Genomic DNA, 24,326 nt, shown 5'->3' with positions numbered 1-24,326 from the left:
AGCAAATAAACTATCAACAAACATTGTTTTATCTTTCGTTTCCGATTTTGAAGGTTCGATCTTGGTTTTCTTTTCCTGAGGAGCAGCAACAAGTGCGGGTGTTGATAACGAGACAGTTTTCTGCAACGCTGCGAGCGGATCTGTCAACGGTTTGAAAACTTTCTTCAACGTCACCTGAGCGTCCGCCTCTCCGGTGCGAATGGTATTTAACTTCCGTTTGATATCTTGACGGATTTTATCGATACTACCGTATTTCTGAGCGATCGTCGACAACGATAAGTTATCCATCTTGTACAATATAGGTATCGAAACCTTTCCGGTACCTTCCCTCGTTCTTATTACTATCTTTATCGATGACTAAAAACCCGTACTTGTCCTGCCAGCACACCGAGCAGATATGTCTGAAATCTTCGAACGTGAAATCTGTGTTGACGTGATCGTCGTAGATGTGTCGCAAGTTTGTATTGTCCTGTTTGAAAACTACGAGCAGGTTAGCGTTATCGCGAATCAATTGTTTCGGTATGCGAGAATAAGTTTGACACAAGTAGAAACTATCGACCGAGCTATGCCTTCCCATACTAAAATAATTCCGCATCGCATTTTGTTTGTCACAGGCGACATCATCGAAAATAAAGACCGAGTCCGATGCGGCATCGTTTGGTGGAACAATCTCGGCCGTGTCCGAATAGACGTTGTATCCGAGACCGTCGATTCCGTCGAATATCTGACGCAGTTCTTCGTACTTGGGTTGGAACGGTGTCTTGGAGTACAAGTACACGTTGCGGAACTTCAATCCGTTCGGATGTTGTAGCAAGCAAACCATCACGTTTGTTTTACCGCAGTTGGACGGTCCGGCGACAATGCAACGGATACTATCCGGTAACAGTTCACTGTGTCGTCGTCGTCGTTGTCGTCGGTTTTCATTTTGCTTCTTCCGTTTGTCGAGGTTCGGGACTCGCAATGACTTTCTTTGCTTGACGAGTCGCATCGTATTCGTTCCCTATTTTATCGGACAGTTATTTTTTTTACTTCTCCGTATAAATAGTATGGACATTTTCGTCAGAGTATGTCACCGAGAAGATTATCAACTTGCAGCAAAACCAATCGAGGACGTGGACTGTTAAACTCGTTGATAAATTCACTACCGTTCGAACTACACTTACCGGGCGACTACAGGTACTGCGGACCGGGCACTCGCCTCGCAGAACGATTGAAACGCGGAGATCCGGGTATAAATCCGCTCGACGAAGCTTGCAAGTCCCACGACATCGCTTACAGTAAGACCAAAGACACCACCGAGAGGAACAAAGCCGATCTCATACTTGCGGACAGAGCTTGGGAACGTGTGAAAGCGTCCGACTCATCGTTGGGTGAAAGAGCGGCAGCATACGCCGTAACGAACGCTATGAAACTCAAAGCCAAACTCGGAATGGGACTAAACAAGACGGTGGCAGCGAAAAAACCGAAACCTAAGAAGAAGAGAGCGTCGAAGAAGAAGACGAAACCGGTGGAGCGGTCGATCGAACGAATCTTGGCTCTCCCAAAGATGGGTGCCGGGGCGTCGAAAACGAAGAAGAAGAAAAAACTGGCGGAGCGAATCTTGGCTATCCCGAAGACGGGTGCCGGAGTCAAGAATCTCCTGACGAGTATCGGTCTGGCCGCGCGAACAATCACACCGGTAGCGAAAATGATCAAGACGGTCATCGACGGATCTTTGAAGAAGAATGTACACCTCGGTGAAGGATTGTACTTGCGACCGTACCGTAAAGGTTACGGACTTTCTTGAGACCTTACCGAAAGAATTTAAACTGATCCGTGAGCTACCGCGCCGAGCGATGACGAATGTTGAGTTGAGGATCGCTGCGACGGAACAATTACGAATCCCGCATTTCCGCGGTGTGTTCATGATCGATGAATTGGCGACCAAGAAACCCAAACGCCCCGAGTGTGGTATCATCAATCTGGACCGAAGCGATGGAGCCGGTACACATTGGACAGCATACCGGATTTCAAAGAGCGGTAACGCATTGTACTACGACAGCTTCGGTGATCTACCACCACCCGTTGAAATTACGCGATACATTTTACGCTCACGCGGTAGCTCAACGACGACAATAGGATACAATTATGATAGCGAACAAAATTTCAACTCGAGCGTCTGCGGGAAACGATGTTTAGAATGGCTCGTACAAACCAGGAATATATAGTATTCTCGAAACCAAATATGGAAACTCAGAAAAGATGTCACACGTTCATGTTGACGGGGAGGAGCAACGTACTCGAGTTTGCACTGCCTAGACCTCTCGAGTTGTTCGGTCCTTGCGAGATCGGTCTGACGGGTTTTGTAACTTATTATTCCATCCCGAACATCGACATAACGAACAGACTGCTTTTCTACTCCGAGAGTCCTGAAGAGAATTACTCGGCAATTTCCTTCCCGATCGGAGCCTACGAGATCGAGGGTATACAAGAATACTTGCAGGGAGAACTTGGCGGAGCGGAAGCTATCAAACTCAAAGCGAACAACGCTACGCTTAAAGTAAGCATCAAATCCAAGTACTGGATCGATTTCCGCAGACCCGGCACTTTACGTAAGGTGCTCGGATTCGGAAAGCGTCTCTTGGCACCGGACGAATGGCACGAAGCTGACTATCGCGTCAACATCTCACCTGTAAACATGATATGCATCGAATGCAGCATCGCCGACGGTGGATACGTGAACGGGGTGCGCGGACATCACATTTATGCGTTTGCTCCCGATATCGAACCAGGATTCAAAATGGTAGAGCAACCGTCGACGATTCATTACTACCCCGTCTTGGGTGATAAGATCCAACGTTTGCTCGTTAATATAGTAGACCAACAAGGAAGAGCGATCAATTTCGGTGGTGAAGAAGTGACAGTGCGACTGCACGTGAGACCGCTAACTTATGGGTAAACGAAGGATCCAGAACGACGACAACGATACGTTCCTATATTCTCTTGCATAAATAGTATTGATAATCCACGGACTAGTTGTCAACAACAGCAGCAGAGGAAAACTTTGACCGAATATTCCAAGAGGGCTCTCACACAACTCGGATTCGTGGTGAAAAATCCGAAATAAGAACGAGATGGAAGCTTGGCGACAAGAGATCATCGAATACGAATACATCCGTTTCGGTCCGGTCGACGAACGGCGTGGAAACAACGATTCGATCCGGTTCACCCCCGATACCCACGGCCTGATCACCGTGCCTCAAGATTCGAGGATCTTCATGCGTTTAGAAGTGAAACTCGAGAAAAATCCTGGAGCCGCCGCAGATGCTGCGAAACCTAAAGTCAAGTGGGCTAACAATTATCCCCTGCACTTGTTCGACCGTATGCAGTACAAAGTGAACGGGACGGAAATCGATAGCATGCAGTGTGTCGGAGTGACATCGACCGTGAAAAATTATCTCACATACACTAGAGCGGAAACCGCGGGACTCGCAACTTCCGGGTTTTGTGACATCACTCATTCATGGAGCGAATGGGATATGACAACGTTGGATGAAACTCAGTGCGCTGTCGTTCCGTTGTCTTCACTCAGCGGATTCGCAGTACATTTCAAAGACGTTCTAGTCAGATGCTCGCAAGAGTTGATCCTAGTGCGCAGTGGTACGGATAAGAACGCATATTATATCACCGACGCGGCGACCGCGGACGGTTACACCATCAAATTTAAAATAATCGAAATCTATTGGGAGATTCCCGTCGTCAAATTCACATTGGAACTGGAAAAACAAATCTTGCTCAAGATGAAGAAGAACGACAAGATGAGTTTCGGATACATGAATTGGGAATCGCACGACATCCCGGGGATTTTTCCGACCAAGACGTTCAAATGGAGCGTAAGAACAACCAGCAGGCACAAGCCCAAATTCGTGGTGTTGGTATTTCAAACGGATCGACGGGACAATCACCTGAAGGATTCCTCTCGTTTCGACCATGTAAATGTGCGCTCGGTCAGCGTTCAAATCGGTGAGCGTCGGTTTCCTCAAGTTGATACGATCTACGATTTCCCGACTATGGATTATAATCACGCCTACCTGAACTACACCGATTTTATGAGAGACTACTGGAAAGGTGAGAAACTCTGCGAGCCAGCTATGTTGATGGAAAATTTCAAAGATCGCGCGATTTTTGTCATCAAATGCGTTCAAGGTGAAGATCTAAAAACAGCTCCGGTGGATATCACGTTGACCGTTGTGGTAAAAGAGAATTTCCCGGCCAACACTACAGCCCAGGTGATTCTGATCACGCCTGTGAAGTATTCGTACGAACTACTGCACGGAACCGTGAGGCAATTGGATTGATCTTAAGCCAAAATTTAAAAAAAAAAATAACATGTTTATTTTTTTCATTTTTTTTACAAGCATGTTATTTTTTTTTTTTTTATTATTTTTTTTTTTTTTTTTTAAACATTACATCATTTAGAAAGGAATACAAACATGACGTACAATATAAATCAAGCTGCAACGTTTGGAACGAGTGCGAATTTATGTGTTCTTCCGATCGACCTTCGTAGATGAGATCGAAGGATCCAGCGTTGATATCCTGAATTGCATCGTCCGTCAAACGGTTCGTAATGTGCGAAGGTAGGAAGAGGAGACGATGATGATTCTCGAAGATGATATCGCGGCAACGGTGATCTCGTACTTGGTTGGCATTTTGATGAGTTTGTTCATCTTGTAGCGGGCGTTTACAGTCAGCTCTTTAGCGTTGACGATCAAGATTGAATTGTTGAAAACTTCCATGTCGTCAGTTCTATCTGCTGTATATCAAGGTACGGCTGATTCCAATTTTCCTGTGCTATATATTTCGAGTGAAACAAGTTGTCTGCTATATTAAGCAAGGATGATTTCAATTTTCGACTGCTATATTATGTGTGATATATATATATATATATATATATATATAAAGTCGGGTTGATTCGACAATTTGTCTGCTATATTAAGCATGGATGATTTCACTTTATCTGTCTGCTATATTTCGGTTCGTTCAATCTGACTTTTCATCTACTACTCCTTTATTATTATCGGGGTGATTCCTTTGTTCGTCTGCCACTATAATCTTCTCCTGCTCTTGCATGATTTCATCTTTGAAATAATCACGATAAAAAGATTCCGACATCCACATACACAATCGGAATGCGTTCGACATAGCGCAGAATGGATGTACTAAAGGACACGTATATGCTGTCGACCAACGAGCCAATAGTCGCAAGGACGGACAATCTTTAGTGTCCAAATTTACAACGATACATTTTTCCGGCACGAAACCCTTAATGAAATTTCGTTTTTGTTCACCTTTAACATAAAGTACATCGTAGCGGTTTCCGATGCGATTCATTTTTGAAGTGAATTCATCGTACTCGAGAAACCCGCTTTCCCATTCCAAGTGATGATAATTGCGTGTTAACCAGTTGTTTGTCACAACGTCTTTAGCGCTCAACATGCTGCTCGGGAACGGAGGTTTGAATAAATAGAGTTCAGTTTCAGTACACTTCATATCCACAAGACCAAACTCTTTGACGATGAAATTTCCTTGGCTCCAAAAACCTTGTACATCGAGACAAGCCATCATTTGTTCGTTCCGTTAGTTACACTTTTACTATTTTCAAATTCGAGGTTTCTTAACTGACGGTTCTCCAGAATTATTTATACTATTTATACGAGGTTGTTTAACAGCGAGGATTTTTTCTCAACTCTACCCGGACTCGATGACAAACGATATATTCTAGAGGACGGAGTGAACACTGTTCCTATTTTCAAATTCGAGGTTTCTTAACTGACGGTTCTCCAGATTTGTTTATACTATTTATACGAGGTTGTTTAACAGCGAGGATTTTTCTCAACTCCGTCTCGGCTCCGCAACTTTCATCCACCATGCAAAGATCGTCGATGTCACGATGACCCCAAGGACGAGAGTTAACACCGTCTTCTAAAATACAACGTTTATCGTCTAGTCCGGAGAGGGTTCTTTTTGGACTTTCAAATGAGTATAGTTGGTGTTTCCGCGCCCCGATCCTGCGCATCGGGGCGCTCATTCTCGATTCAGGATCCTTTAATACTGTGAGAAAATTGACAAAGTTTAGCGATCTTACCACAGCTGTTGATATTCCTTTTGCCCTTTTCTCTGTTTTCCCGTTGCTGAAACGATATGCATACATTTTGGGTCGCAGCGCGACAAACTCAGCAATGGGTGTTCCCCCCGTTTCATCCTTAAAACTACCCATTACTTTACGGTTTGTCGCGCTGCGACATTGATGACCTTCTGGGAAGTTGGAGGTGTCGTACAAGTGTAGATCTGTCATCATATCATCGTAGACGTTCGGTGTAGTCAACTCGTAAATGAACGAGTCCGTATCCATATAGAGAAGTTGAACTTGGTCGGGATTGTACTTCTTAAGCATGTGATTATAGTGGAATTGATACATGTGTACTTTACTCAGATCTAAGATTGAAAAACCAACAATCATTGGTCTGTCGACCTCTGTTCTCCGTAAATGGATTGCTACCAACTCTTCGTCGAAAATCGTGCGATCTACGAAATCGACCCGTGAGATGGCTTTCAATATCTGTCTGCTGTTGGTACCCAATTTAATATTCTTTCGCTTCAACGGGTTCTCGATAAATTTTCCGTAGCAAGCGTTGCTGCACAGTTTCAGGAGCGTTTGGTGGAACGGATTCGTAGCGTCCCGTCTCAACCGGGCGTTCAGCTCGATGAAGGGTGCCAAGAAAGGAGCCTGACGGAATTTGATGGCCCGGTTGACGCTCAGGAGTTTTAATCCTTGACCGAGCGCTTCTTTCAACATTACATAGTGGATAACATAGTTGTTTTTATTAGCTAGAGTCGTCAATAGTTTCGTTGATTTCCCCGCTCCCGATGGTGGTATTTCGTTCTTGCACAAGAACGGAAGGTCCTTGTGCAGGTCGTGGAGGTGTTCTGGATATTCAATATCTACATCGAGTATGTACCCGAAAGGAGCGTCGTCGGGATGGTTGATTATAGTTTTCGCCAGAGTTAGCAACTCTTCTCCTTCCGGGACCCAAGTGTAGTTATCGTAGGGCAGATGTTTTCTCATGGTATGGGCATAGAGTGCCGTCACATCTAAGTATTGTATATAACTCACTGGTTTTTTAGGATCAAACTGATCCGGTATCAAAGGATTGTTTGCGAGAGCGTGCCGTTTCACCACCTGTGTTATCCCGCCTCGGATCGAGCTCATAATCATGAATACCATATCCATATCATTGAAGAGTTGGATTTTCGCTTTAGTTATTTTTAAGAAGGCGTCGAAAGCAAAACCGGGTAGCGTTAAGTAGTTGGCACAGTCCAAACCATAGTTTTTCATTCCAAAGAGTCGGAACTCCTCGAACACATCGCTGAGGAGGCACACATCGAGTCGCAAGTAGAAATCTGAATACTCGCCGAGATTACGGAAATTGAAAGTTTGCCAAACTTGGAGAAACCTTTGGTATTCCTCTTCGGAGATGTCCGTTTGAGTCAGGGTGTTGAAGAAAGCCTCTCGCGGTGGTGGACGCGTCTCGTTCAGCTTGGTTGGATTGTCAACGTAATCGTACGGGAACGGAGCTTTCCGACAAACCATGTCGAACTCATTGTCTGTGCGAGTGCGCTTCCTCGTGTGAACGAAAGATTCGCGCGGGATCGTCTGAACCAGTTTATCCAACGATGCGGGGAGGAAACGGAACGAGTCGATGAACTTGATCGAAAACCTGTTTCCCAGATGGACCGTCATGCTGATGTAATTTTCCTCCGTGTGTGGTATTATTTCGACGCGATGAGGATACTTGTTCAGAGCCAGCACTACCTCGTGGAAATCGTACCTGCTACCATTGTGCAGGACGACTCTAACACATTTTTCATGTCGGAAAATAAGATTGCAATTAGAACATAGCGCCTTTCGATAATTGGACCCTGTTTTCCCTCCCGCTCTCTTTTGATGGTCATGATCCCTTACCTTTACGATACCTGGTTGTGAGAAATCCACCTCGCAATGTCCACACCTATTTTCCGCTTCAAATGTGGCCCGATCTTCATGTGTCATGATTATTTTTCCCTCTTTATCATTGTAACTCTTACTGATTCTTCCTACCAGAGTGATTATATCGTCCATAAATTTGATATGTGCCTCCTCGCCACGGTACAGTTTCGGTTCCGTCATTTTAAATTCGGGATCCTCCGTGACGAGGAGGTAAGCGTAAGAATTTGAGACGTGTCGCCTATACGCAGACGCTGGATGCTCCGAGTCACCATGAGTTTTTTCTAAGTAGGCTGCAAAGTCTGCATAAATTACGTAATTATGTTTTATTTCCTTATGGTGATTTTTGAACTTGAGGTATCGCTCGTCGGGAAATGAAGCTAGAAATGCGTCTTTGCTTACCAAAGAGCAAAGAACTTTATGTTGATTCAATTGCTCCATCGAGTACTTGTACGTAAAGCATTTCTTGCAGATGTAGATACGATGTTGATGTTTTGTCAACTGTTTACGTACAAGTTGTTCAAAGTTCTTGATCCAGCAATAATGGTAACTGAAAGGTACGGGGGTTGAGAGACATAGTAGGTCGGTGTGGTCCTCTTTTTCCGGGTCGGCAACTTTAATTGGGTAAACTGTATACTTTTTCTTGTTGGACACCAAACTCTCATGGAGCCCAAATACCGAGACCGATACGTTGTTCCTTTTCTCGAATTTGATAATATCATCTATGCTCGTGGGGAATCGAACGACCGAGAAATCGTAATGATTGAGTATATCTACATATTTAGCCGGATCATATTTATGCTTCTCTTCCTTCGGGACGAACTTTGCCAACATTGCGAAGAAGAAACAATCGTTATATTCACCCTTATTTACATTGACAACATTGTTCGTTCGAAACGGAAGCTTAACGTACGTTCCTCCTCGATGTATAGCGTAATAGCGGTTGACACGTAGCTCCATACCTTGTATCTTCTTCAGCACCCACCCGGATCCGTTCATGTGAAAATCGAATGACTCTTTATTGATCTTGGCCCTGAACTTTTCATAATACTCGTCCAGATCCGTTGACGCGAAAACAGCTTCGTTTTTAGTCTTGAATTTTTTCAACTGCATTCCTTCCTTGTCCTTATCGTCAGCTTTCTCGTATTCAGCGTAAACTAGTATATTTACCTTCAATGCCTCGTCGGTGAGTTCTTCTTTAATTTTTCCAATCACGAGGTCTTTAGCTGATAGTAGGTAGTCATCGATGATGAGAATCTCCGGTTGGAGGTTCGTGATGAAAAATGTTTTCAACCTACTTTGACAAGCAGTCTCAACTTGAACAATCGGTACTTTAGTCTCAAACAAATTTCTTATGTGACTTGCAGATTCTTCATGTTTTTCTCTTTTATGGTATGAGATCTTGCACGTGTCACAATATTCTTGATTCTCATCGTTGTTGTCATCGGTAGGTGATGAGGTGTCCTTCATGGTGGACATCTTTTCAATATGTTCGGAAGATTGCTCATGATTCTCTCCCTCCGCATAAAACTCATCACAAAGATCACAATGGATGAGCGCGCTGTGCTCCTGTTTAATATGCGTTTCATCGTTGATACCCTTCTCCTTCTTAATTTGTTCCGCACAGTGTTCGTGCTTTTCACCTTGTTTATAAAATTCATCACAAATATCACATTGGATGAAAGTTTCAACAATCTGTTGTGTTTGTTCTTGAGCAGCCATGATAAAGATACTATTTTAAGCTCTACGTTTTCCGAGTCGGTAAGAAAAGGAAATCTACACTATCTTAACGTTTGCTAGATTCTGCTCATTAAGAAAATTTCATAGCGAACAACTGATACTATTTTAAGCTCGGGGTTTTCTGAGTTTGTCACCACAGAAAATCTACACCATCTTTACGTTTGCTAGATTCTGTTCACTGAGAAAATTTCAGAGCGAACAAGTGATACTATTTTAAGCTCTAAGTTTTCTGAGTTTGTCACAACAGAAAATCTATACTATCTTTACGTTTGCTAGATTCTGTTCATTGAAAAGATTTCAGAGTGAACAAGTGAAAACTATTTTAAACTCGAGGTTTTCTAATGTCATCAAAACCTAGACCGATGAACTTTCGCTCGGAGACAAATTTACACTTTTCATAACCGAGTGAAAAGAAACTGTAAAGTCATAATTTACCTCAGGGTAAATATAGTAGTAGTATTCGTTCACCACCAAACTCGGTTACACTCGGAGAAAGTGTGTAGTCATGATTTAGATCAAAGTTAATATAGTAGTATTTCTTAATCACCAGATTCGGTTACACTCGGACAAACTGTGTCGTTGTAATTTAAATCAAAGTAAATATAGTAGTATTTGCTAATCACCAGACTCGATTACACTCGGACAAACTGTGTAGTCATAATTTGTAGTAGTAATATAAAACTACGCTTTCATACAAGTGGGAAAAATTAACAATTCTAGTCAGGGAACATATAAATAGTGTCGAGGAAGTGTGATCGATCATTTCAAAACAAGAACTCGTCAAGTATGGACGCTCCAACCCTCAAATCACAATCGATTAGAGCGATGAACACCTTGGACACGGTATATGAGGCTCTCTCTTTCAAGATTCCAGGAATACGAGCAGAGCTTTTGAACAAGTTTGCCAGACTCCTTTTTCCTGACAAGTTGTTCCACCATCTTAAACTCAGCTCAATAGACACTTCCGATCCCGTCGGGTGTTATGGGTTAGTTGAGATAACGGAAAGATTTTGCCATCTCCTAGAACGTGTCGCAGACGAGCATGAAATAATGTACTTCTTAAAGCAGGGGTACAAGAAAGTAGACGAACGGGACTGGAAGATATGCAGACTTTTGAGTGCGATTCGCATAGTATTATACACCAGAGAGAGGAGAGCGGCTCTCTATAGTAAAGATTTCGTATAAATAGTATGCATTCTCTTCTCAGTATCGCAAGGAAAAAATCATGATTGATAAAATATTTCTCATCACCATCATCACTGCTGTTGTTGGAGTGAATTCCACAACGGTAGCGGAAAACTCATCCGAAGCAAACATCACAATGTGCTCGGTCTGTCCGGAAATCAAATGCGCACCCTCTACCTTGACGGACGTTCTTCTATTCATCTTGAGTTTACTGGCGCTTATTTGCTCCGCTCCGTACCTGTACTCTAAGTATATATCATCCGACTGCAAGTTCCGTTTCATCAGGATGGCCCGGAAAAATAACAATAGGAAAGTCGATGATATAAGTGTTGATTTAAAGTTCGGAGAAGGAGAAGGAATCGATGTTTGTGGTTGACAACCCTCACGTTTTTAGGACGCGCACGTTTTATGAACGTGTACGTTTTCTAAACGCGTTTGCGTTTGCTGAACGCGTTTGCGTTTGCGTTTTCTGAACGCGTTTGCGTTTGCGTTTTCTGAACGCGTTTGCGTTTGCGTTTTCTGAACGCGTTTGCGTTTTCTAAACGCGAACTGTTTTAAACTGTAACTTTAACTGTAAATATCCAACAAAAAAAAAATATTAAAATTTTTTGATTCATCAAACTGATCATTGCAATACCCAATCCCAGTCGCAAGGTTCCCGTACGCATTTCCAAGCGCACACTACTAAAAATTGAAAATTACCGAATCAGACCCTAATCTCCAGTCTCCGATACCAGCCCCATACTGTAAAATACGGTCTGTCGAAGCCGAAAATTTTACAAGTCAGAAATCTCGAAAACGAAAAGCCGTATTAAAATTCGGTCAGTACAGTTTTCCGATCTTCGATAGTGGAAAAGAATCGCATCGGTCCGCAACGGATCGGACGAGGGTGATTTTCCGAAAATTTTTCAATTTTCCGAATCAGACCATAATCTACAGTATCCGATACCAGGCCCATACTGTAAGATACGGTCTTCCGAAACCGAAAATTTTTACAAGCCCGACAATCCGAATTTTTTGCACAATCTGGCAACACTGTATCAAAAAATTAACTAATTTCTCGCCCCATCTGGCAACACTAAAATGCGATGTTGCAAAATTTCACCAATAAAGAAATCATTTAAGTGCACCGTCCGGCAACGCTGCTGCGCCATCTTGAAAAATACACCATTGCATAAACCGCAGATTGAAGGGGCTACATTACACGATTGCATAACCCGATTATTGAAGGGGCAACATGCAATACTTTCTTCCTTACAGCGTTGCCATATTGAATAATAATCCCTATACAACATTGTACTTTAATTCGTATTTTTCTGCACCATCATGCAACGCTGTTGGATTTTTTATCGAGTCAAGTCGCCATTTTCACCCTACTTACTTTTGTTAAAACCGAAAATGTACCGCAATATCAACCTGGCAGCCTTCAATAGAAGGCTTGGGTTACCCAAAAACACAAAAACAGGGCACCAGCAAAGCTCAGTCGGCATAGTACATCTTATACAAAACTTAAAAAGCGATTTTCTCACAACGCGGTTTCCAGTTATAGGCTATTATTCGTCCAGGGTCCTCAATTCCGGTTTTCCGTCATTCCACGAATTTTTTCTCCTCTAAAATGTTGCTACGGTCTTGAATTTTTTGGGAGTAACACACTTTATAGAATACTTTACGAGAAAAATAATTCAATTTACTTCGCCTCCTTTAAGATGCCCCTTTCTCTTCTCAAAGTAACCACATCGTGCGATTTTGCCGATTTTTCGTAACTATCTCCCCGGATGGTGTGCCTTTTTTCTACCTTTAAAATGTTTCTTTTGGTTTGAAAATTTCTGAAGTAGCACACTTTCTAGAGTATATGAGGAAAATAACATTTACCTTACAACTTTTAAAATGTCCCTTCCCCCCTCAAAGTGGCCACACCTTACGATTTCGTCGAATGTTCGTAAAGTTCTCCCTGCACGGTTTGCCTGAACGAGTTTCAATTTTTGGACGAGTCGAAAGTAAAAACTCTTCAGATTCTAGAAGTTGATCGACACCGAGTCATTTTTTTATTATACATAATTGATATACAATTGCCACAACTACTTAATTATATTTTAAGGTACCTATTGGCTATTAGTAAGTAAACTTCATGTTATAATTTGTAAATAAACGTAAGATAAAGATAGATAATATAAGCTAAACCTATCATTGAGGTCCGTGGTATGTAATACCCCCGGCCATGGAAATACAACTAGAGTGGAATATCGGCGGTGTAAGTCGGCAATCACATAACTCGTTTGCGGTGTCTGAAAATCTCCGCCTCTAAGTTATTTTTTTAAAGGAGAACAAATTGACATCATTCCTTGAAGCTTATGCAGAATTTTCTTTGCACCGAGAAGAAAAATCACGGCAGTTTTAAAGAATTGCCGTTGAGTAGTTGTCCGTTTAAAAAATAAAGTATGACAGGAAGTCTGCGACGTCTCAAACCGAGTTATGTGATTGCCGACTTACACCATCGATATACTCTTTGTGGAAGGACATAGGGGGGAGGGGGGCCGGCCAGGCCCCTCGCCGCCAGAGGCGCACCCTGCAGTAAGAGGAGCGCTGGCCCTCCGGCTCTGTCGCATATCTCCGCTCGCGATTGTCACAAGTTACCCCAGCAGGGAACCCTTCCCCCCGGCTGCCATCCTACCCCGCTGCCTTCCCTCTCGGAGTTGTTTAAGTTTAAATAGCAATGCTAATTTTGATACTACACTAAGGTGTTAATAATTTTTGAGGGAGCATGCTGATAGTGGTTATGAGTTGAGAGATTTGCTCTGCTTATGCTGCGACAAAGCGTTCTAAAGTTTGTAGACGCTCATCTGAAACTAGCTTGTGTGCTTTATCACTGTTAATTAACTGTGGTTGATTAGGCTGAGAACTTCCTCCGTTTGTAGCTTGGGCGTAACTTACACCCGAGACATTTGAATTTCCTTTAATCAGATTGTTGGGAATTTCTTTATGTTTGACGATTTTCGCAAATATTTTTTCTTAATATCTGTATAAATTGTACCCCCCTTTTATCTGCAGTGTGAAAATCACCGCAGAGAATACATCTAGATTTCCGTTTGCATTAATGTTTTGTATGGCCTAGCACCATGCAATTATGACACTGAGCGATAACGTTCTTTCCTTGCGGGAATGTCAACTTGACTATTAAGCTGGTAATAGCCTTAATTACAAGAAGGCCTTGATGGCAGCCTTTGCTTTTTCAGTGCCCCTCATAAAGTGCGTGTCAAAAGAGCCATCGTTGTTTAACCAGACGCCTAAGTACCTGAAGGCCTAAATACACACGCCGATTAATCGCCGCGATTGAAAGACGAAAGCCAATGGAGAGCCTTGATTTCGATCCATTGACGTCAATGGATCGAAATCAAGGCTCTTTATCGGCTTTCGTCTTTCAATCGCGGCCATTAATCGCCGTGTGTATCTAAGCCTTGTGTATCTAAGCCTTTTGAGCCGCAGAGGGAGAGATCGGATGGTCAGCTACTTTGAGTTTGTAATTTCCTTTCTTGGAACTTTTTCCGGACGCAGCTATTAGGGCTTCGGTTTTTGCAGGTTCCATGGCCAGCTTACCCTTCCCAAGCTCATCATTTCTTTCCTTAGTGACTGAATTGGAGTTTTGGGAGAGTTCCCTTCTATTTTTTCCTTACACAAGAACTGCCAGGTCGTCAGCATATGCGATCGTTCAGCCACGGTTCTCGTTGCCAGTTCGACTATCTTGTCGTAACAGATATTCCTTAAGTGCGGTCCAATGCAGCTGCCTTGCAAAAGACCTGAACTAATTTGCAAGGTCATGCCATCTTATTCTGCCGTAAAAAGAATCTCTAAAAATTGAAGGCCAAAATTCTGCGTAGTTGCCGTGTCACTCAAAAATATTGGCGAAAATCGCCGACAAGTCAAAAAAAAATCGTGTTTTTCTATCTCGGTAAGGGCTCTACGGAGGCATAAAAAAATTCCCTGGCAAAGAATTATTACATCCTTTTTTTTACTATAAAAATAGTCTCCGAAAATTGAAGGCACGATTTTTACATGCTTGCCAAGTCGGACATAATAATGGCGAAAATCGCTGTGATTTCGACCGAATCGAGCGATTCGGCCTTTTTGTGAACTTGAAAATAGAGGGAAAATCGCCCGCTTCCGAAAAACTGATATTTTTCCCATTATTACTTATATAAATAGTTTCTGTACGCCAAAAATGCCGCATTATCGACGTTTGCCAGCAGAGGGAATTAAAAGTATTGAACGGGTTCTACCACACGGATATTCACAAATATACTTGGGTCCAACCTACCCGCGGCTTAAGATCTATCATTGACTACGTGCTCGTTAAACAGGTAACAAACCGGAAGATCCAGCAGGTGAGAGTATGTAGAGGACTCTCCTGCGGTAGTGACCACTATTTCCTCAGAGCGGATGTAGCCTTTCCCGCTCGGGTGTCGCAGAACGATCGAGGCGACAATCAACAACCGGAGCGACAACACGTACATCAAGTTCAGTATAACATCGATAGCCTAAAGCACCCGAATGTCAAGGCTCTGTACGCAAAGCGCCTGGATGAAAAGTTAGGAGATGCGTGCGATGGCAGTACGGAAGAGCGGTATGAGTTTATCAAGAATTGCGTTCACTCGGTGGCAGTGGAGGCCCTGGGGGTTTCTGAGCAAAAAAATGATAACAGAAAACCGTACTGGTGGGATGCAGAGGCAGAGGAGGAAATAAATGTGAAAAGGAATAGGTATCATCAGTTTCTCTCTTCCCAAAAGTTGGATGATAAAATCGTGTACTGACAGGCTCAAGCAAGAGTCCGTCGGGTAATCACTCGGAAGAAGAATGAGGCTTGGGAAGAAAGCTGTATGAAGATAAATACCTACCTTGGAGGCCGGAAAAGTACGGAAGGCTGGAAAGTGATCAAAGGGTTTCAACGGAATAAAATGCGCGACATCATATCTCCGGTACCAATTGACAAGATGGAGGACTATTTTGAAGATTTATTAACGGAGAGGCGACCCGAGTTTCAAGGCGGAGTCATAAGCACTAAAGAAGATTCCAATGTGGAGATCCAGCTCCAAGATGTAGTGAAGGCTGTGAGGGAGTTGAAAACTCGCAGAGCTCCTGGACCTGGGGGTATACTAGAGTCCCTTTATACTGAGAGTCAAGACAATTTGAATCCATTTCTGATTGGTTCCCGTATTTTAGGCCTCCACACCGTCACAAACGGGAATAAAGATTACAATTTCACCAATTGCAAAGATTATAATCTGGAATGGACCAGGGAATTACGGGTTCGGCAAGGAACAAACGGAATGAGAGGAGGAACGGAGAAAGGCATTTGAGAATGGGCCGATCAAAGATTACGAAAAACGTTCAATTTCTGTAATCTTTATTCCCGTTTGTGACATCCATGAGCCGAATTGTCTTGACTCTCAGTATAAAGAGACTCTAGGGTATACCGGCGGAGTTGATAAAATGTGGCACCGGTAAACTATTTGAATATCTGAGGAAACTTGTGCAAGACTGTTTGCATGGTTCCGAATTACCAAAGGATTGGAAGAAATCTTGGATTACTCCCAGTCATAAGAAAGGTAGTAAGCAAGATTGCGATAACTACAGAGGTATATCGCTCACAGGAACCTTGAGCAAGGTCTACGGTAAAATTCTCAAGGCAAAGGTCTAAGAGGTTTGGAGCGACCAGGAAGCCGAAGAACAGGCTGGTTTTAGAGCCGGTAGGTCTACCGTCGACCATTTGTTCACCATTACCCAGGTCATCGAGAAGAAAAGGGCGGTCAGCCAGGAGCTGCACTTGGTGTTTGTGGATCTTCAGAAAGCTTATGACAGCGTGCCGTTAGTGAAACTTTGGGAAGCCTTGGAAAAAAGGGGTTTTAGCAAAGGACTTGTGGGGGCAATTAAATCATTTTATAACGGGACGATAGCAAGAGTTAAATCTCGTGGAGAGTTGTCCGGAGGTTTCTTCGTCACAAAAGGGCTAAAACAAGGCTGTTGTTCGTCACCAACACTATTTAAGGTATACCTAGAGCACGTGTTAAAGGAATGGAAAAATAAGGTTGCGGGAATGGGCGTTCCACTCCTTGATGGGCAGACCCTTTATACTCTATGCTTTGCCGATGACCAGATCGTTGTAGCTCAAGATGAAGAAGATGCAGACTACATGACGTGGAAGTTGGTCGAAGAATATCGGAAATGGGGCATGGATGTTAGCGTGTCCAAGACAGAGAAGCTGGTCGTGGGAGCAGCGTATCAACGGCAAAGCATAGAGCTTGAGGATGGACGGCGCATCGAAGAGTGTGACGAGTATAAGTATCTCGGTGTCTGGCTAGATCAGAATGGAAGGGTGGATAGAGCAATTAAGGAAAGGATCATCCAGGACAGGAGAGCCATCGCGATGCTGAACGGGGTGCTCTGGGATCAGAGCATCTCAAAGGCAAAAAAGCACCGGATATATGACGCCATCGTTAAAAGTATCGTGCTCTAGGGTAGTGAAGTGTGGCCTTTGACGAAAAGAACGCAAGAAATGTTGAGGGCAACTGAAATGGATTTTTGGCGGCGACCTGCCGGCATTTCGAGACGGGACTGTGTCCGTAATGAGAGAATTCGCCAAGTGATGAAGGTTGAGAAAGATATCGTGCACGACGTCATGTGCAAAGAATGTCTGAGGAGAGGTTTCCCAAACAAGTTTTGGATTGGGTACCACCTGGGAAGAGGCGACGGGGACGTCTCGTAAAGGGTTGGCGGCAGGGCGTTGACGAAGAGATGTTGCGGTGTCAGTTGCCCGATAACCTCTGGGAAGACAGGCATATGTGGCGTTTGGGTGTCGTAGAACGCCCGAGTGCGTTGTAAAGCGACTTTATATATATATATATATATATCAAAAATTGACTCTCTGCGTGGTTGCGAAGTCGCCTAAATAATTAATAAAATCGTTGACATGTACGATTCGTGATTGGTCGCAATCGCGTTTTTTGCATTTTTAAGGGCATGTGGGGGGCTCAAAAAATATTTTGATCGAAAAACTAATTAGCATACTATAATAGACTACTAAAAAGAATTGATACTCTAAAAATGAGGGTTTTAGCCAATTTTTATGCTTAAACAGTGCGATGAAATCGCGAAAAAAATAAAGCTTGAAATATGTGGTTTTTTGACTAAAATTGCAGAAGAGGCACCTGTACATTTTTTATTTTCGAAGAATGCATTGGTGCACTTCAGTGTGATTCCTAGGCGCAACTTTTCGCCCCCTATATAATTTTTAAATTCGAAAGTCGATGTTTTTTGACTCGTCCGGAGGGGGGGGGGGGATTACAGCGGAGCTAATTCACGGGTGCCGCCCAAGGCTCCACGCGCCAAACTGATAAGAGATGTACGCACTTGCATATTCGAGCTCTCTGCTTTCTGTTACGCATTGGCGTACCTCCTTTAATGAAATAAAGTTATTTCAAGGTTCTGTAAAATATATTAATTGTCCCGCTGGTACGTGCATTGCAACAAATGTATATGCTGTAAAACTGCAGAGCTTTGCAGAAAATCCCATGTTTTCTGGGATAGGAGTGAACTTGGCAGTCAGTGTGCCAGCGACCGTCAATGATGTCCTCTTTTGGTGATATGTTCGTGAAACTATGGCGCTTTCAAAGCCATCTTTTTGGGAAGATCGAAACGTATATCCACTCGGCAATTACTCCTCTGTAATTGAAGGAAGTAAACTCCTTTCAAAGAAACAGGTTCTACGCGTTTTATTCTTGAATTTGCGAGAAGTTCAAATGACTACGCAAAAGAGCTCACCTTGTATCTCAGGAAGTTAATATTTGATTTTTTTATTAAATACACTGCTACTTATCAGCAGGCATCAGACATTTTCAAGTTAGAACATGTTTTACCCATTATACCTTTGCTGGTGTTTTCGCTATTTTCGGACATTTTTGGGTTTCTCTCACGAAAATCAAATCTGTCTGAATGCTATGTGTCTGAAAATTGTTTGCAAGTGCTGAAACTTGAAATTGGTATTTTAGAGGCCCGATCGAACACAAGTGAGGAACAACGCTACATTTTTGTCAACGTTCCGAAGTTTTATAATATTCGTATTTTTACTATTTTTGCTATTTGCTACAATTTTCCCGTAAAACAGTCAGACGGTGGCAGGTTTCAATATTATCAGAAAGTAAAAATACCGAGGCATGCGTCGTTTTTGCATCGAATGGAACAAGTTTAGGGAGTGTCGTGGTCCATTTTCCGAAGCTGCCCTGAGTGATGAATCACCCTAGTGATTGATGCCGTGCGCGGCGCACCGGCGGCGCCAATGAATCGGCTCCGCCGTGACCCCCTTCCACCCCCCCCCTCCCTCCTGGGTCGAATGTGTGATTTTCTCATTCACAATCGGCCTCTAGGTACATCCTTCAGTATCGATCAAGTTTTTTTCACTCGGTGCATTTCATAACCAAAAAACGAATTCCCGCGGATCGGCCTGTTTTCACCCCATTTAAAATCAATGCAATTTTTTTGGAGATTTTCAGCCTCATGGCGGCACAACTTGACAATGCTGGAGAGAGAAAGCATTTGGCAGGTATCATATTAGGATGGAAAGAAACAAATTTAGGGGGCGTCGTGGTTTGCTAGGCGAAAAAAAAATTGCATGTTAAGTTGAACCACCCTAGATCAACGCTCTGCACTGTTGGCTTAAATTAGGCAAGACTTCTAGCCCCCCAGGACGTTTAAGGCTATCAAGCGGCTTTGCAAAATGCTGTTTCAAAAATGGTCATAATTCGCACGAAAATCATTTCCATGTGAAATGTAACACATCGATGGACGCGGTTCGAGCGAACTATCGATCAAACCGAGTTTTATCCAAATCAAAGCAGGGCCTTTTTGAGGTACTTACGAATTTGTAAAAATTGACAAAGGACCCTGCACACTCCTAATGAAAATGTGTGCCCCGTTTGATTTTCAACTTTTTTTTTTTTTAAAACTCGTTTACGGTTGCTGATCAAAGGTCATCATTGTGCCAAATTCCTACAAAGCATTGTTTGTGCACAATCCGCTTTTTAAGTTTCAGTAATTACTTGAATAAATGAGGGCAGCGCTGTACAGGGTGTTTCAGACCACCCGTACCAGGCCTTTTTCTCGGTTGGTTTAGGTCGTACGAAGTCGGAGACCGCGGGGTTGAATAGGGAATTGACCCCAAGGAATCCGAATTTCGTGGTCCCGAAACCCCCCCCATCCCCCCTCGGGGGGTAAAGGGGGGGTCACGATGCTAAAAGTCACGGTTCCCGACCGAATTGCGGATAGATCGCATCAGAATTGAAAAGCACGGAAAATTTCACGTGAAATTGACCCCTAAAAATCCAAAATCGGACCATCCAAGCCCAAAAATGACCCCCTAAAGAGGGGGACAGTACCCCCCTCCATAATTTCTCTTCGGTCTCAAAATTGACGTAAATTCTCCAGAAAAAGACGGTTTCCCAGGTAATCGACCCCGAGAAATCCAAATTTTATGGTCCCGAAGCTCCTCTAGCCCCCCTTGGGTGGTAAACGGGGGGCCCAATTTTAAAAATCGGGGCTCCTTTCCGAATCGCAAATTGATTGCATCCAAATTGAGGAGCATTTACACCTTAAGTGACTCCTAAGAGTTCTAATAGACCCCCTGAACGGCAGAAAGTAACTCCCTGAGGAGGGGGGCCTCGCCCCCGCCAAAAATTTCTCAGGATTCCTCTTTGGTCGCAAAATTGACGTCGATTCTCCAGAAAAAGACGGTTTCCTATGTAATCGACCCCGAGGAGCTGAGGGAACATGAAATTTAGAGTCCCCGGGGTTGATTACATAGGAAACCGTCTTTTTCTGGAGAATCGACGTCAATTTTGCGACCAAAGAGGAATCCTGAGAAATTTTTGGCGGGGGCGAGGCCCCCCTCCTCAGGAGTTACTTTCTGCCGTTCAGGGGGTCTATTAGAACTCTTAGGAGTCACTTAAGGTGTAAATGTGTTCTGCTCCTCAATTTGGATGCAATCAATTGGCGATTCGGAAAGGAGCCCCGATTTTTAAAATTGGGCCCCCCCGTTTACCCCCCAAGGGGGGCTAGAGGAGCTTCGGGACCATTAAATTTGGATTTCTCGGGTCGATTACCTGGGAAACCGTCTTTTTTCTGGAGAATTTACGTCAATTTTGAGACCGAAGAGAAATTATGGAGGGGGGTACTGTCCCCCTCTTTAGGGGGTCATTTTTGGGCCTTGGATGGTCCGATTTTGGATTTTTAGGGGTCAATTTCACGTGAAATTTTCCGTGCTTTTCAATTCTGATGCGATCTATCCGCAATTCGGTCGGGAACCGTGACTTATAGCATCGTGACCCCCCCTTTACCCCCCGAGGGAGGATGGGGGGGTTTCGGGACCACGAAATTCGGATTCCTTGGGGTCAATTCCTTATTCAACCCCGCGGTCTCCGACTTCGTACGACCCAAATCAACCGAGAAAAAGGCCTGGTACGGGTGGTCTGAAACACCCTGTACTTTAGCGAGGAAATCTTCAGCGGGTGAGTGTTAAGGAAGAGAATGGGAGAAAGAAGAAAGAAACTGATTCGGACTGAAGGCTTGCGGAATCCGAGATAAGACTACCGCTCGGCATTGCAGTGGTACCTAAACACGCTAAGGTTATCCTATGTTTTCTTTGTTTACAGCCAATGCTGAAAGATAGAGATTTTTTCGACTCATAGTCGCCGCGCTCCCTTCATTTATTCAAGTAATCATTGAAACTTAAAGTGCGGATTGTACGAAAACGGTACTTCATAGGAAGGTGGCGCAATGATGACTTTAGATCAGCATCCATAGACGAGTTTAAATCAATAAAAAAATTTAAAATCGATCAGGGCACACATTCCCATAAGGAATGTGCGGCATCCTTTAAAAATATAAAAAAATGGCGAAAATTCTCGTTTAAATTAATGATAAATTACGAAATATGAAAATATCTACAAATTTTGCATTTTTGAAAATTTACGTCCAAACCGTGACTTCATCACTCAATTTTAATGCCAGCCACGGGGACTTCGTGGTTTCAATTTGGCAACGCTGTAGCGCGCGGGATGATTTTTCTTCGAATTTGCCATTGACGGAGAGAGGTTTGCTTTGTGATAGGGATCAAAATATTAAACTTCGGAACGGATCAAAGGGGGAGGGGGTGGTGATGTTTTTGATTAACCCTCTTTATAAGATGTTTAACTTTTTTTTACAGCCAATGCTACGAGGGTATTCATGCAGCGTGTTAACGGTCCACTCATAGTGTTATTCTTTTCCTTGATAGTGATTTGGTACTTTAATCTTAATTTTCAGAAGTTTTGGAATTTTGGGACGAGGCGATAGACTCAGGTCTCCTACCTCAAGAGATGATATTCTTCCCAGTAGGTCACCGGCTGCACTTCCAGCAGGCCCTTTCTCCCCGCCAAACGGTGCACCAACGCAAAGTGGTGTTGTAATGGTTTATGGATTAAATCAAAAGAAAGTCAACTGCGACAAATTGTTTAATCTATTTTGTCTCTATGGAAATGTTGGGAAGGTAAGTAATGTATTTCAAGTCTCTTGTTTACTTGGATTGCAGTCTATTTTTAGATCAACAACACAAACTTTTTCGGTGATACTTACAACTCTTGAATTGTTTCATGGATTTTTGGTTACTTTGTTTAGCAGGCACAATTTCGTATTATTTTTTTTCTTTTTTTTTTTTTTTAGTGCGCGATTTGACTCACGTAGAGCTTTGAGTTTCTTGTGAGCGGGCAGTTCAAATTCCTCGTAACCAATGTGAAATAAAAACGTCAATATCTTTGTTAGTAGTTGATTTCAGTAATTTTCGTTGTGCGAATCGTGTTCGACGTGAAATTCTGGTTTAGATACATGTATCAGATTGCTTTAATTCTTACCTTATCTAATGGTCCATTGCGGTCTCTAGCCGATGGTTTAGCCGCTACAGGTCGGTATACGTGCGCGCCGTTACGTGCTTGTAGGCGCAAAAAGCTCACGGTGACGCGCGGCGGATCAGCTAACCCCTCCCCCCCCACCCCACCTCCGCCGCGCCGCGCACGATGAGCTGAAGCTTAGCGATCTCATCATGAGTCGTTGGACCAATTGGACGTATTTATACGAAAAGGAAACAATTGCCAAATTTCCGATTTTCAGTTTTTAACGGATCTGGATTCTCCATGACATAAGCTACTCTGACATGTAAATATGCCTCCAAAAAAACCAATTTCATTCCTTGGGAACAGCACCTGAAAATCGCAAAACAGGGAATCCGGGATGACCAATTAAAGCAAAAGGTACTATGTGTATTTCCCTTTGATTTATTGTGCTAACCCGGATTCCGAAGTAAATCAAAAGGATATATATCTACCTAATCGACGCGCGCGCGGCGGGCTTTGAGGAAACTTGGTAGCGGGGATCATTTATAGATGGGAATCTCGAATTTTTGGTCAAATTTTAAAAATTCGAAAATCCAAGTTAGCGAACATGGCCTAAAATGCTACCTCGGCTCCAGTTCGGTCGATCTTGGGGAAACTTGGTATCAGAGGGTTTTTTTGGACGGAAAACTTGAATTTCTAGTCGAATTTCAAAAATTCGAAAATCCAAGATGACGGATATGGCCCAAAATGCTGTCTCCTCTTTAAACGCGCATCGCCGAAAAATCAAATATGTTGCCTGGGAGATCCCTCGAGTGACGGTCTCATATCGACCGCGCATTCCCTCCGGCGCGACCGATGTCTGTGCATGGATAACGGGAAGTAAACAAACGAACAAACAAACCCATCGAAATCACAACATTTTTATTAAAATTATTGTCAGGTAATTCTTTGGAATCGGAACGGTATTGAGACCTTCATGTGTATTTGAGCATCCAAAAAACAGCGGTATTGGGCACAGTGGCAATCCTCAGAAAAGTGCTGACTTGAGTGCGAAGTGTATATTGTTATTTTTATAGTTATAGATCCCATATTATTGCAGTTTGTATCATATAATTATCGTTGAGCTCATTAAATAAGTTCAAAGCAGTGTTAACCAGAAGAGTAGTAGCAATAGTAGTATTAGTATTTTTATTGACATATTAATTTATTTATGGAATTTTTTTTTTATGTGGTAACTCACCAGTGATAGTAACAGCAACGACAGCAAGAATAGACGACAACAATAATTTCGGGATGCCCCGAACTGGCGACCCCTACCATGTAGTGGCGTGTAAATATGCAAAACGTATACATATATTAGATTTACTATTCCTCTCTCCCCTCATTAAGTGTTCTTCCCCCTCCCACACCCCGCAATGCTAAGGCACATTGTTTAGGCTTGCGTTAAGGATGTATACATTTTTGAG

At 43.1% G+C, this 24,326-nt stretch overlaps 1 protein-coding gene across 2 annotated transcripts in view; it reads left to right on the top strand.

Annotated features, from left to right (window-relative positions):
• Positions 1 to 24,326, top strand: part of sm (heterogeneous nuclear ribonucleoprotein L) — a 111,664-nt gene that overhangs the window by 74,992 nt on the left and 12,346 nt on the right. For both annotated transcript variants that reach the window (XR_002009950.2, XM_019057736.2), the window contains exon 9: positions 22,298 to 22,520. Coding sequence is in view for 1 of the 2 variants with exons in the window: in XM_019057736.2 (XP_018913281.2) it covers positions 22,298 to 22,520 (223 nt within the window). In the remaining variant the exon portion in view is untranslated. The remainder of the gene's footprint in view (positions 1 to 22,297; positions 22,521 to 24,326) is intronic.

Source organism: Bemisia tabaci, chromosome 1 (genome assembly GCF_918797505.1).
Source record: "Bemisia tabaci chromosome 1, PGI_BMITA_v3".
NCBI lineage: Eukaryota > Metazoa > Arthropoda > Insecta > Hemiptera > Aleyrodidae > Bemisia > Bemisia tabaci.
The sequence above is the reverse complement of the archived record's forward strand: the minus strand, read 5'-3'. Positions and strand labels throughout refer to the sequence as shown.